At 38.4% G+C, this 14,889-nt stretch overlaps 1 protein-coding gene across 1 annotated transcript in view; it reads right to left on the bottom strand.

Annotated features, from left to right (window-relative positions):
* The window catches only part of FRYL (FRY-like), a 176,602-nt gene that overhangs the window by 88,670 nt on the left and 73,043 nt on the right, over positions 1 to 14,889 (bottom strand). Inside the window, exons 21-29 of the mRNA XM_006872668.1 lie at positions 13,374 to 13,569; positions 12,310 to 12,434; positions 9,553 to 9,610; positions 8,542 to 8,633; positions 5,309 to 5,481; positions 2,266 to 2,426; positions 1,488 to 1,598; positions 527 to 681; positions 130 to 229 (exon numbers count right to left, since the gene is read on the bottom strand). Coding sequence (XP_006872730.1) covers positions 130 to 229; positions 527 to 681; positions 1,488 to 1,598; positions 2,266 to 2,426; positions 5,309 to 5,481; positions 8,542 to 8,633; positions 9,553 to 9,610; positions 12,310 to 12,434; positions 13,374 to 13,569 — 1,171 coding nt within the window. The remainder of the gene's footprint in view (positions 1 to 129; positions 230 to 526; positions 682 to 1,487; positions 1,599 to 2,265; positions 2,427 to 5,308; positions 5,482 to 8,541; positions 8,634 to 9,552; positions 9,611 to 12,309; positions 12,435 to 13,373; positions 13,570 to 14,889) is intronic.

The raw sequence follows: 14,889 nt of genomic DNA, 5'->3' as shown, positions 1-14,889 counted from the left end.
ATGATCTTTTGCTTCTGTTAATTAGGAACTGAAACCATATATCACTATAAAGAGTAAAGCTGAATATAAATTAAAGGCAAAAATAAACCCTTAGTAGAAAAACATTTAAAGTAACATTTGCCTACAAACCTGTAAGAGTTGCATAGCAACTTCATAGATACTTCTAGAAGAATCAGCTGCTTTAAACAGTATCAGATTTAGGAGCATCACTGTGTCACACTGATAGTCCCTAGGGACAAATTTTAAAAGTTAGATTAACAACTTAACGTTCCGATAATTTCACACCAGTTAATAACTAAGAAGGCAAAAGAGGTACAACAGATGCCCACCGATGATTAGGTTTATCTAATTTTACTAGTACTTGAAAGGAAATACTAGCTTTTGTAATGCTTTTGAATTCAATAAAGAGACAATTTCTTTTTTAAGAAATCAAACTGAAATATGAAGGGGCTTCACAAAGTTTGTGGGAAAATTCATTGAACTTTTCCAGGCATCACACACACATCAAAGAGACTACTTAGAGTACCTGCTGTGGAATACATTGGCTATGGCTTTAAAGCAGCCAGCTGCCACCCTCTGGGAACCAGTGTAACAACGATCCACAGCCCAGTACATCAGATTGCTCTGATCCGGGTTCAGCTCCAGCAATAACGTGACTGCTTCACAGCCCAACTGATGAACCTGGGAAAGGTAGCAGAATTGCCCAGCATCGAGAAAAATTACATATCATTTCAATGCCCATCTGGATACATTTTTACTAAAATAATAATAGTGCATGTACTTAGTATAATTGAATCACCAAATTCAGTCTCCCTTTGTTCAAATCCTCCTTGTTTTATTCAGTAAGCAGGAAGGAAAATGATGTAGATAACTTAACCTTGGTCTGCTGCTGTTTACTATGAGTTTTATGATTTTCTCCTGCAGCAGAGCCCCTGAAAGCAGCTGGTGAAGATGAACAGTGATTAAGTGCTTTCAGAAACATGACTCATTGACCTCTCCAATAAGTTTTATCAAACTTTGTTCTTTTTTTTGGATAATATAATAAAACAATTATTCTGAGGGGAAAAAAGTATAAGAATCTATTTTAAACTGAGAATATAGTACAAAAAAGCAAGAAAGATTAAGAGTAAGGAGGGCAAAAAAGAATAATTGGAGAGTAATCAAAACCATAATGAAACATAGAAAATAATGTAGTCCCTCCATGGAGCTTGATGAATTTGACATTATTATTTGATTTATACAATTTAACTCCATTGTTAAGATATGCAAACACTGTAATATCTTAATCCTCTAATATAAAAGAGAAGTGAAAATTATCCAATGAGCACTAAGATCTAGAACTATGTAAGGTGAAGTTATCCTGCTTCCTTTAACGTACTATAGCCTTTTGCATCTAATTGTAGCCTGCGTTATTTTACTGAAACAAAACAAAAGCAAAAAACTGTCTTCTCTGTGGACCATTTAAGAGATAATTTTATGATAATTACCTTTTTGTCCAGAGAGTCCAAGATGTTATCCAACCATTTGTACAAATAGCCATCTGATGAAAGTCCTACATTATCTGCAACAGGGCCACAACACAGGACAGCAGACATAGCCTTCAAACAATAATGGTAAAATTACGTTTACAAACTTAAGTAGTTAAATGATGCTGCTTAATGGGAATGGATAAGGTATTTTCCCTCAAGTTTCTCTACTATAAATACTTGCACTTTTTTTCTTTACCAAAAAAAAAAGCATGACCATAATTTTGAAATGAAAATTTATTAGACCAAATTAGACATGGTGTTTGAGCAGTTGTTGTTGTTGTTAAGTGATGTTGAGTCGGTTCCGACTCATAGTGACTCTGTATAGGGTTTCCGATGAGCTACTGGTGTGTTTGAACTGTCAACCTTGTGGTTTCACAGTCCAGTACTGATTCTACAGCGCCACAATGGCGATATAAGAGAAGGAAAAAGGATCAAGAAAGAACATATGTAGAAAAAAAAAGTACACCTGTTTGCAAGGCAATCTCAATTCTTTGAGAACATGATATCCAAAATTTGGTACGTTCTGGAAATACTTTGGATTGCCTCACTTACGCATTTAACTAAACTTAGGGTATCGTATTGGAATATGGTAGTCAAATGTATATTCTAATACTCTCAGGTACTCTGAAGAAATTCTTATTGTCTTTATACCTGGTACTGACAGACATTAAAAAAAAAAAAAAAAACCTAACAGGCTCTGCTTTTAACAAAAGACACGTGTTTTCTAAATACTAACCTTTAATGCACAGTATTGATGTCTATTAATTTGCATATTTCTATCACTGTATCTGTCCAGGGGCGTAAACATGATGCTAAAAGGACCTGCCCAGTGACTGAACAGCATAAACAGACTGTGACGAAGGCTCTGTTGAGGAAAAATACTTCTTCTCTGGTGCACTAGGGAAAGAAAAAAAAATATATATATATATATATATATATAAAAATATTCAATTATTTCATTTATCGTGTATGTCAATTTGTTACTGAAATCATAATAATAAGAAATATAAGAAAGCAAATGTTTTCATTTGAGCCTACCACCAAACCTCCACAATAACAGAAATGGTTTACATGTATGCTAGCCACAGAAACACAGGTGCAGTCTGTTGTACCGTGGAGTTCTACATCTCATGAATTCCAGATTCCAGGAAGGAGAAATTCCATAGCCGGCAGAAGGTGAACAGAGGCTGTCTCAGAGCTGGAAGTCAGGACCGACTTACCCTGGCTGCCCCTGACTACTGGGTAAGCTTGGAGAAGACATAAACCTCAGGATCATTTCCAAGTGAGGGCTTCCGAGTAAATACACTGTCTTTATAAAAAGAATCTTAGATAGACTCTCAGGAGTCCTGGTGTGGCACTGTGGATTAATGCACTGGACTGTAAAGTAAGTTTGAACCACAAGGTTGGCAGTTCAAGCTCACAAGCTACTCCTCAGAAACCCTATACAGGGTCACTATGAGTCAGAACTGACTTGACAGCACTTAACAACAACATATAGACTCTAGATATCTAAAACTGATCAAACGGAAGCTGGCTTATTTGTGTAGGTGAGGCCTGAGTTCAAACTCTTCAGTTGTCTTCTATTGAGGACGCCAGAGAACCCCCAGCTCTGAAAATCAATATAATTGAAAAACCAATGGTTTAGATAATCTCCAAGCAGTCTGTCAACTTTGAAAATCTATTAATAAGTTTTCTCATCATTCCTTATTGAAGGACCATCGCAACACCATCACAATGAACCAAGGTGGAGGCGGTGAAAGAGTGTTTAGTGACAGACTAAATCCTATGTTCATCTCAGTGAACTTCTGATTAGAAAACTTGGAGGGAAAAAGTACTCTTTCCTCTAACTAACAATTTCCCAGTAAAACAGGGTTCTTGCACTTGAAATTAACATACCTACTAGAGTGGTCAAGGATCTCTTTTACCATAGTGGTTACGTGTTGGGCTGTTAAACTCAAGGTCAGCAGTTCAAAACTACCAGCTGTTCCGCAGAAGAAAGATGAGGTTTGCTGCTCCCATAAAGATTTATAGCCTTGTAAACCCTATTAGGGTCACTATGAGTCGGAACTGACTCCACAGCACATAACCACGACCACCACCACCACCACTAGAGTGGTCAGCACTGAAAAATGGCCCTTTTATAATACCCAGGCTCTTATTTGAAACATCAGCTGTTTGCATTTAGATTAATCAAATAACTTTAATTTGATTTTTTATAAAACATTTCTATTTGTGCTGTATTACACAGACAATAAGGTGCTCTGGCATCATGGTTATGAATTGAACTGCTAACCTCAGGGTCAGCAGTTTGAAACTACCAGCTGCTCCGCGGGAGAAAGATAAGGCTATAAACAGGGTTGCTATGAGTTAGGAACCTCTTCAACAGCACACAGCATTGTCTCTGTTGTTGTTGTTGTGTGCCATGGAGTTGGTTCCGACTCATAGCGACCCTGTACAGGGTTTCCAAGGCTGTAAATCTTTACAGGAGCAGAAAGCCTCATCTTTCTCCTGCAGAACTGGTAGTTTCGAACTGCTGACTGTGAGATTAGCATTCCGATTTGTAACCACTAAGCTACCAGAGCTCCTTGTATAGGGTTATAAATCATTACCAGAGCAGAAAGCCCCATCTTTCCCCCACAGAGCAGCTGGTGGATTCGAACTGCTGAACTTGTGGTTAGCAGTCCAACTCATACTCCACTACACTACCAGGGTTCCTCACAGAGGCTATTGTTGTTGTTGTTACATGCTGTTGAGTTGGTTCCGACTCATTATAACCCTGTATAGGGTTTCCAAGGAGTGGCTGGTAAGTTTGAATTAATGACACCTCATAGTTCAAACTGACCTTGTGGTCCAGTGCTTTATCCCACAGCTCCACATACGGGTATGGTGTTGTTTGCTGTTAAGTGCCATCGAGTTGGATCTGACCCATAATGACCCTGTATAGAGTTTCCATGGAGTGGCTGGTGAGCTTGAACTGCCAACCTTGCGGTTCAAACCAACTTTGTAGTCAAAGCACATTACCTCATAGCACCAGACCAAGACTCCACAAATTGGTACAGGAGCCACTTTATGTCTTAACACTCATAAAGACTTGATGACTTTTTAATAAATGCCATTGCATTCCTCAATCTTCTCTGGGCTGAAACCAAAACAAACAAAAAAAACTCTCACCGAACCCACTGCCACTGAGTCAGCTCGCACTGAGCCCTTGAGATGCGCAGCCCAACTATTCCAAAGGTCTTCTTACTGTATTCCTTTATGGAAGCAGACTGTCAGGTCATCTGCACAGCTGGGCAGACTCAAATGGCCAACCTTAGGTTGGTAATTGAATGCAAACCATTTGCGGCACCTGGGGACCTTAATGCCTAAACCACTGCCTAGTATATAACACATACTCACTAGTAGGCACACATCTGTGAAATTAATAATTTAATTAATCAAGCACACAGTACCCTCGTCGCACACGTATGGCCTACACCCTTCTCATATTATTCTAAAGTATCTTGGTTAATTCTTTTCTCATCTACCATGTGGGGCATTAATCTTGGCATTGTTTTGATTATCAGTGAAAATCTATGCAGGGTTTCTTTTTGATTTCTGGCCACAAGCACCGATTCCAAGGTAAAAAAAAACTCCGACCATCCAAATCATTCTGATGTATTTTTCCAAAGTATTTAAGAAGTTGCTTTATAATTTAAGATTATAAAACCTTGATGGAAGAAAAAACACAGTATCTTAATAATTGATCATGTGTGAATAAAGAAAATTGAGACTAATACCTGGAACATTCTGAATGATATTCGCCACTAAGGCACTAAAATGGCATCGTATATCCTTTAGTGTGTCAGAATCCTTTTCATTTTCAGCTTCCAGGAGTTGTCTGGTTAAATCCACATACTCCAGTAAGGTGTTGTTGAGGAAATGGGTTTCATTATCAAGGCCACCACTTGCACTGAAAATCAATCATTAATAAAATGTGACTCCAAACTCTCACTTACGTGGAAGCAAATTCCCAAGACTCAAAAATCAAAATACATATTAAACTTTCCACGGTTATGGGTCAGGGTAGCATGCAACAATATGCAAAAATTAAATGAACATGATTTTGGCTGACTTTAATCTAAAAAGTGATGGTGCTTCTCGGTTGGGGAACCACTACTTTTATCTATGTACGAAAGTCAATTCTATGTTTAACTTTAGTCAACTATTCTGAGTGCCAATGTTAACCTGCTCTCTGGCAAAATACACGGCTTTTTAATCAAGGCAGTAAGTGGGCCTGTGGGATGGGGAGGGTGTTTAGAAAGGTGGAAGGAGGCAAGGTTAGCTGCATGCAGTCTCACTGTTGCCAGGTGTACTCATAGTATTCCTGCAGCGTGGCCACTCAGGTATCCACTAGGAACTCAACCTCAGCAAGATACCATGAAATGCATTAGGGGAGATACAAACATTGGAAAGAGCTCAAATAAGAGCAGTTTAGACAGCTGGCTTCCAGATCTATAAATCTGACTCGAAAATTTCTGCAGTAAGATTTGGTTTGAGGACAAGAGTTCTAGGCCTGGAAACCCCTGACTGGTAGGGGAACATTAGGCTTGAATCAAAAGTCTTGGATTCTAGTCGTGTTCCATCAGTCATTAGACCTGTGACCAGTATGTACATTAGGGCATTTCGGGATGAATATAAAGGAAAACATGCAAATGCCTAGTAAACTGAAAATGCTAACCATGGATTTAGCTGTTACCTTCACATCTATTTTGTCCAGGTTTTTCTGGTCACATTTTCAAAATACTTCTAATATGAACCATTTAAAAAAGTAAAAATGAATTTGAACCTAATAACTAGTTCGATGATCTTTTTATAAACATTCTAACAAAACAAGATGAAGGAAGGCCCAATGACAATAGAGTACATTTAAAAATACCAATCAGTAAGATTTAAAAAGGTTACTGAGTGAATTCATGTCCAATTTTTTACCTTTATTTTTATAAATTGCTGTTTAATAATCTCTAAGTCATGCTCTATTACTTAATGTGAAAGCAATCTAGTTGGCTGTGATCCACATCAGAATAAAATAGTATTGTTGCTGTTGTTAAGTTCCTTAGAGTCGGATCCGACCCATAGTGACCCTGTATAGGGTTTCCAAGCACTGGCTGGTGAGCTTGAACTGCCGGCCTTGTGGTTCAAACCGACTTTGCAGTCCAGCACATTAACCCACAGCACCACACCAGGACTCCAATAAAATATGTGTCTATTTAATAAAGACTTCTCAGGTGCCCACACATGGGACCCATGGGGTAAACAGAATAAAGATCTCTGACTTTTATTACTCAGAATTTATCTTTTTTCTCCTTTGCCTAGGTTAAAAAAAAAAAAGTGTGCAAAACCACAGCTTTATATACATTCTTTCGTACAAGTTAAAACAAATTACACAACTGTGTTCTAACATCACTACTGCCCTATAGTGAGTATAGCATTGCAGTTAAGCTGAAAACAGCCAACTTTTGCAGGTCACACACAGCAAAGTAACATTCAGAGATGCTTCACTCAGCCAACTTTCTATGTAAAAGCAAGGAAACAGCAAAAATGATTTAGATACTGTTATTTTTTTGCACCAAGCCTAAGAAGTTTCCATTTTACCTGTCCTAAATTCCACTGTTTCATTGTGTGGAAAACAGAAAAAAGAAGGTTTCTTTTCTTTTTTTGGCTTCATTTTGCTTTTTCATTTAGTAGGAAAGAACAGTGAACAAGTGGTATAAATTCTCTGATTAAAGCTCTACTTTAAAAGCACTCATTAATAGCACTGGAGAGTAAAAATGAAATATTTAAATACACTAAAAAATAATCATGACAAAAGTGAAATAACAATGCAATGCAGGGGTCAAAGTTTTGACATCCGTTTGATTACCAGCACATTTTTTTTTCTCAAGATCTCTCTCTCCTCAGTTACATTTTTAGACCTGGTCAAATCCAACACCCCCACCCCTGGCCAATGGTCATTACCCTCTAAGAAAATAGTTACTTCTCAACTCAAAGTTCATGGGGGAAGTTCCTCAAGGGGCTTTCTTCTGTTCTCCAGCAACAAGTCCACGTTTTACGGTTTTACACTTAAATGGTGGAACACACTTATAAATTATGTTTGTGGATTTAATCAATATCTGTTCAGAGCAGGAAAGGTAAACCAGAGTCACGCTTAGCCTTTGGATAGGTGATTTTTGCAAGTTAAGAGACATTAGTATTTAAAACGATGCCCGAAAAGGTGACTGCCAGGTGCACAGCCCAGATCACATGATCCCAACTAATAAAAAAATATCTTAGGTACATTATCACTACTTTCTGTTTGCGCCAATCGAGTTGTAGTGGTGTGTTTTTTCACATTTGGGGGACCCCCCCCCCGTCTGTGGTTACAGTATTGGCTCCATCTCTGGTTGATCAATAACATCTGCAGTGATATAGATGGATAGCTGCCGTCGAGTTGCCTCTGCCTCATGGTGACCTTATGCACAACACAACAAAACGTTGTGCGGTCCTATACCGTTCTCATGATATCTGCCAGGGGTGGCTCCATCACTGCAGCCAATCCATCGCACCAGGGTCTCCCAAACTGTATTACTGGTCCTCAACCTCACCACACATGATGTTGTCCTCCACCAACTCATCCCCACTGACGGCATGGCCAAATCAGGTGACTTAGACAATGTTCTATTGGGATCCAGGATTTTTAATGGCTAACTTTCAGAAGGAGGTCGCCAGACCTTTATTCTTTGTTCCTAGCTTGGCTCAGTCTGGAAGCTCCAAAGAAACCTGTCCACCGTGGGTGATCTTGCTCGTATTTGAAATGCTGTTTGCACAGCTCCCAGCATCTCAGCAATAAGAAAGCTACCACAGTATGATACAATGACAAGTGATCTTTACAGTAGTAGAGACAGGTTATTCTTTTTTAATATTTCATGACAGAGAAAAAAAACTTCGTTCCTTAATTATTTCAATGTTTTAAAGAACAAAATCCAGTACTGACCTGTGACTAATAACACCAGCATCTGCCAACAGTTCAAATATTCGTACCAGTTGTACTCTTAAAATATCTCGACGCCTGCGCCGTTTCATGTTCTGTTTCAAGAAACAAAGATAGTAGTTTTCAAAGTCTTTGTGGAAGGTGATGGAAAGCTTACTGGTTTAACTGGACTCATCAAAATTATCCTTGTGTAACGTATGTTGTGAACAATCCGGAAGCTAGTCCTCCAGAGAGCTGTGTGTAGGTAGCTTAAATTAATGATCTCAATAAAAATCACATGACATTTTGATAATGTGCTAATTTTAAAACTTTAGAAGAATTAGAGGGGCTCCTAAACTGTTTGCATTGAATGATAACCCCTAAGGCACTCCACTCCCAAAGGTATGACAGAAGGCAGGAAAAAAACAACCCTAAAAGGTATTCGAAAAACCCCAGTAATTTTGCTCATGCTAAAGTCTTGGTGTGGCATTGTAGGGTAAGCACTGGTTCAAACTCACTACCCACTCTTCAGAAACACTATATAGGATTGCTGTGAGTTGGAATCAACTCACAAGTACTTAACAACAACAACACAACAATTTTCCACTTAAATTGTAACGTAAAATAAAATGAATTCAAACAAAAACAAAGGGCAAATTCTCAATGTGCATTATGGAGGAGCTCTGGTAGTGTAGTGAGTTATACAGCATACAGAAATATGCTTGTTATACTAGGACCAAGAACTGACACCTACAATAACAGCTAAAACACTTCAACTTAACTCCGCTTCTAACAGGAGGTCCAACAGTAGTTCAGTTCCAGAGCTTCCATAATACTTCCACTACAGAGCTCATGAATTCATTTAATTGTTATGTCCACCCTCCAGTTTCAGCTTTCCGTAAGCAGGCCAATTTGCTGATGACCGACCAGATAAACTGACCATTCCTTTTAGCGCTCTACTTCATGCGCTGTATGGAATTCAGTTCTAGTTGGCGTAAAGGCTTAAATGTGAAAGAGAAAACTTCAAAACTTTACCTCTGGTCTTCTTTCGAGTGCTTCTTTAATTATGGGATGCAATTCCTCTATTAGGTCCCTAGAAGAAAAATTATGCATTCTATTTTTAGATAATCAGACACATGTATAAACAGGGACAAATCAGCATGATATTAACTGACAGGTGTTAACCCAAATCCTAGTTTAGAAAAAATTTTTTTATTGTTTTATTCCAATGATAAAATAATACAAGTACACTGTGGAATATCTGGAAACAAACAAAAAAGTTATAGGCCACTGTGACATAGTGAACTATTCAGTGTCTCTTCTAGTCTCTAAACTCTTAACAATGACTTTTTTCTGATAAAAGAAGGAGGAGAGGATGCTGGTGGATTATAGGAGTCCCTTGTCAGTGATTGCTAACAGGCCTGTTGAGGGTGGTAAATGCCTGTAAACCTAATGAGAGAATTGGTCAAAGGTACCATCCTGCTGGGTTAAATGAGCCATCTTAGAAGCAGGAGGGCAGGCGGTCGCATTACCATCAAAGAAGAAAAGCCAGCAATAGAACGCATCCTTTGGACTCCAGGATCCGTGCACATCGAACCTCTCTGACCCAGGGACAAAAAGCGGTGACAGCAGCAGACCCAAGAACCAGAGTAGCAGAGAGAGCAGTGGGTAACGCTCAGTGACTTTGGGCAGGATGCTTGTTTGCAGAAAGGGATGCCTCGTAACTGGAGGACCAGTGGCACTTAACTGGGAGACCAAGTGTGGGGACCTATGGAACTACAACCAAGTGTCCTCAGCCTTAGGCTTCTGGTGGAGTGGTGTGTCCTGTGTGCTGTAGGATAAGAACAGGAGCACAAGACTGGTCTGAAACGCAAGGTCAGCAGTTCAAACTCACCAGCCACTCCTTGGAAACCCTACACAAGGTAGTCATGAGTCGGAACTGCCCTGGCGGCACTTAACAACAACAAGAGAACTTTATAACATTACCCTGGCAGAGAGACGGGCCTGTCTGTGGGTATGACTAAGGAGAGGCCGTCCTGACTATCAGAACTGTGCCCTGACTATTTCTGACCCTGAATTGTAACCAGTTAACTTCCCTAATAAACCCCATAACCCGGAGTGTGGGGTGTGAGTTCTTTGTGGCCACTACAACGAATTATCAAACCCAGCTGACTAGAGACAGCTATGGGAGGGATGGTGGTTGTAGGGAAGTACTGTTGAGTTGGTTCCGACTCATAGCCACTCCTGTATAGGGTTGCCGACCTGGTATGGGAGAGATTGTTGTTGTTAATTTTCTGCAGCCACTTAAATCTCATTCATAAGAGCACAGTGGCTTTGTAGGATAAGCATTGGACTGCAAACTATAAGGTTGACGGTTCGAGTCCATCGGAGAAAGATGAGACATTCTGCAGCTGCAAAAATTTATCGCCTAAGAAATGCTATACAGGGTTGCTATGAGCCGGAACCAACTCAACAACCGTTAACAACATTCTCATTCATAAATATAAATATTAACTTTTTATTTAATCATTTTCAACCTACACATATACATAGTTGAAACCCTACCATATATAACATCTTTTCCCTTTGCTTGATACTATTCAAGTATCGTTAATAATTAATTCATAATATTCCCTAATAGAGTAGGATTCCATAGTTCTCCTAACCATTTCATTACTGAGTCCTTACATTTTAACTAATTTTTCTGACAGTCTATAAATATGGTCCCAGTGAACATCTTTGTACATAAATCTTTACCTTTGTTTCTGATGATCTCTTTAGGATTCTTAGAAATTGATGAGTCAAAAATATGAGTTTCATGAAAACTCTTATTTTTCTTTGCTTATATTCTGACTTTAAATTGAAAATGTGCTCCTTGTAGACAATTTATAAAACACACATAAAAAATATAAAACTCATCCACAATTTCATCATTTATAGAACACCACTACTGATATTTATTTACATGTCATAAAGTTTCATTTATAATGAATGGTATTTCACACCCATTTACACATTACAGAGAGCCCTGGCGTGGCGCTGTGGGTTAACGTGCTGGACTGCAAAGTCAGTTCAAACCGCAAGGTCAGAGGTTCAAGTTTACAAGCCACTCCTTGGAAACCTTATATAGGGTCGCTATAGGTCAGAACGGACTCAATGGCACTCAACAACAACAACAATATACATTACAATCTATTAACTAATTCAGTTGTTTACATGCTACCTAGAAAACAAAATATCAAATACAGCCATCATGTCACAGTTGAGGACATTTCTCAAAATAAACTTAGGGACCAGCAAGCGACAATAAAACAGAACCCAAAGCATAAATGAAAAACCTAGTTTCTTAATATCAAAGATATCTAGAATTATATAAAATATGTATATAAAATATGTCTTTAAAAACATTCTAGTTCTTGTGAACAAGAGGGCAACTGGAAGATCATTTGGAATCACTAGGCCAAAATTCCATTCATATAATCACCATATAAATAAATGTAGTAGAAAAACATCACTGATGAACATTGCATTTTACTATTTTTAGAAAATATTTATAGATTATAGATTTGATTTTTATAATAATTCTGTTAAGATAGTAAGGTTAAAAATTACTTGTTCAATCAAACTCAGGAAATGAAGCCTAAAGTACATTAAGATTACACAGCTAGTTAACTGGTAAAAATCTGGACTGGTATGGAACTGTCCTGACAGCTCTGCTTAACCTACCATAGGCTCTCTAGGCTGCCATTTTCACTACTTGGATGCACAGAGAAAACATAAGAAGATAATTACCTAAAAGCTCCTGGGTTGGTCCTGCCAAGACCTAGAACAAGGGATTCTGTGATTTCCATGCTCTCAGAGCGCATCATTGGTACTATGTGCTTAAACAAGGATGAAGGGGATGGGATGCCAATAATCTGAAAAAAATAAAAAATAAAAATAAAAAAAAGTATACAGCCACTCTGATATGCAATTTCATGATATGAATTCCAAGTACATAATCTGACACTTCAATAATCTTTTTGTCAAGGACAGAGAAGAGATGAAACATTAGTATGAATGGTGCTTCAACTACGGAGGTGGCGTGTGCCACTGAGTTGATACTGACCCAAACGACCTTCTAGGACCGAGGAGAACTGTCCCAGTGAGTTCCCAAGGTTGTAATCTTTATAGGAACAGATCACCAGATCTTTTTCTCCAACAATGCCTGATGGGGGGTTTGAACTGCCTACTTTTCAGTTAGCAGCCAAGTATGCCACCAGGGCTCCATACCCACAATGTACATACCCTAAAACAGGGAAAAGGGCTTGTCCGGTGGCTCACTGCACATTTGTTTACAGAACTGGGACTTGTTTGCAGGTCTCTTAACCTCTTACAGGTACTCACTCACCATCATTATTACAAACTAACTCCCTTCATCAGATATTCCATGTCTTTTGATCCAATGAAAACAAGGTAAACAAAATTACTTTAAAAACTGTCATCAGAGTCAACATTAGGCAGGCATCCAAGTCTTACATTTTATAAATTTCCTGGAATCATCTCATAAATTTTGTGCCACATCAACAGCAAATACTATTTGTATCACTGTATGATTTGGAGAAATTCTTAGGTCTTTTAAAAGAAATCATTTAAGAGAATCAATTTAATTAGACATTAAGTATAAAACAGAGTAACAAATAGGATGAAAATTGTTTTTTGAAATAGTCACTACAATGAATGTAATGGGTATAACATAACCTTCACTCACACATAAGAAAACAAAAACTACGTATATATTTTTGCAATTAAATGTTCTGTCTTTGAAACGATTTGCAGGTGCTATTCAGATTCAGTGACAGGCCTAGAGAACTTACTTTAGAATCTATGCTATACCCACTATCAGGGGTAGACGCCAGCGTCTCGGGAGGAGAACATCTCACAGAACCTGTAGATGCTGAAGACGCTGTTGATGTTGCTGCACTGCAGCAAAGGATCAGATAGTTTCTCCACAGGCCAATGTAAGAGTCGCTGCTGGTCGTCGTATTGACTTTCTTAGCATTGATGGGGCTACTAGGAAAAAAGAAAAACAGATTTTTGAAAATTAATGATAAATTTCATTAAGGGGGGAGATGGCTGGCACAAAATTTGTATTACTCATACTAAATCTCTGTGGAATTATCTAGCCCATAAATGAATAAAGTGTTGGAAGCAGAATACAATAGCAGCATGATTTCATCACAGTTGATATATTCTTCAGGCAAAAACTTAATATTCTATCAAGATAGATTTTATAACATTATGTTAAGTACCACAGAGAAATCATAAAAAGGAAAGTGAAATCACCAGTAATTCCACACCATGATTGTTGTTGTTGTCAAGTGTCATCGCATAGCGACCCTGTACAGGGTTTCCAATGAGCAGCTGGTGGGTCTGAACCAACAACCTTGCAATTAGCAGTCCAGTGTTTATCCTGTAGTGCCATACCAAGACTCCCATGGCAGAATAAGCACTGTATGTTGTTGTTAAGTGCCGTTGAGTCGGGTCCGACCCATAGCGACCCTGTACAGGGTTTCCGAGGGTGTAAATCTTTACGGGAGTAGAAAGCCTCATCTTTCTCCCGCGGAGCGGCTGGTAGTTTCGAACTGCTGACCTTAAGGTTCGCAGCCCGATTTGTAACCACTACGCTACCAGAGCTCCTAAGCACTGTATATTTTTTAATATAATAAAAAAACACCTTTTATTCATATACATACACTAAACATATATGAGCCCATCTCGACTTAGATAACTCGAATGATGTCTATTTTGCACCCACTTTTTACACTTAAGATATATTTTTAACGTCTCTACATGCCATGTAAACTAGTAATTTCTCATGACACCACATTGGGGATGATATGCTATTATGACTATACATACGGATGACCATATTTTACAGAGCCAAACTTTCATTGGTGGACATTTCAGCTACTAGTAATGTTTCTCTATTGTAAACAATATATATTTGTGCACATATAGTTATTTCATTGAGCAAACACCTGAATATGAATTGCAGAATAAACAATCAACCATATTTTAAAGGTGTATGCCAAATTTCTGCCTTGAAAAATTACACCTATCATATATTTCAGAACAATTACATAAATATTACCAACCATGAAAATTCTGTTAGGACTGAGAACTGAGAGCCAAACAAAAATGAAAAAATGCTAATAAACATCCCTTGTCTTCAACTGTTTTGTCATAAGATTAATTAACAATGGATTTAAACTCACCAGCTGCTCCTTGGAAACCCTATACAGGGACGCTATGAGTCGGAACCAACTCAACAGCACTTAACAACAACAACACACCACTTTATTCATTAGCAACAGTGTCTACCTGTTGGAA

Source organism: Chrysochloris asiatica, unplaced genomic scaffold (assembly GCF_000296735.1).
Source record: "Chrysochloris asiatica unplaced genomic scaffold, ChrAsi1.0 scaffold00209, whole genome shotgun sequence".
Classification (NCBI taxonomy): domain Eukaryota; kingdom Metazoa; phylum Chordata; class Mammalia; order Afrosoricida; family Chrysochloridae; genus Chrysochloris; species Chrysochloris asiatica.
This window is presented reverse-complemented; position numbering and strand designations above follow the sequence as displayed.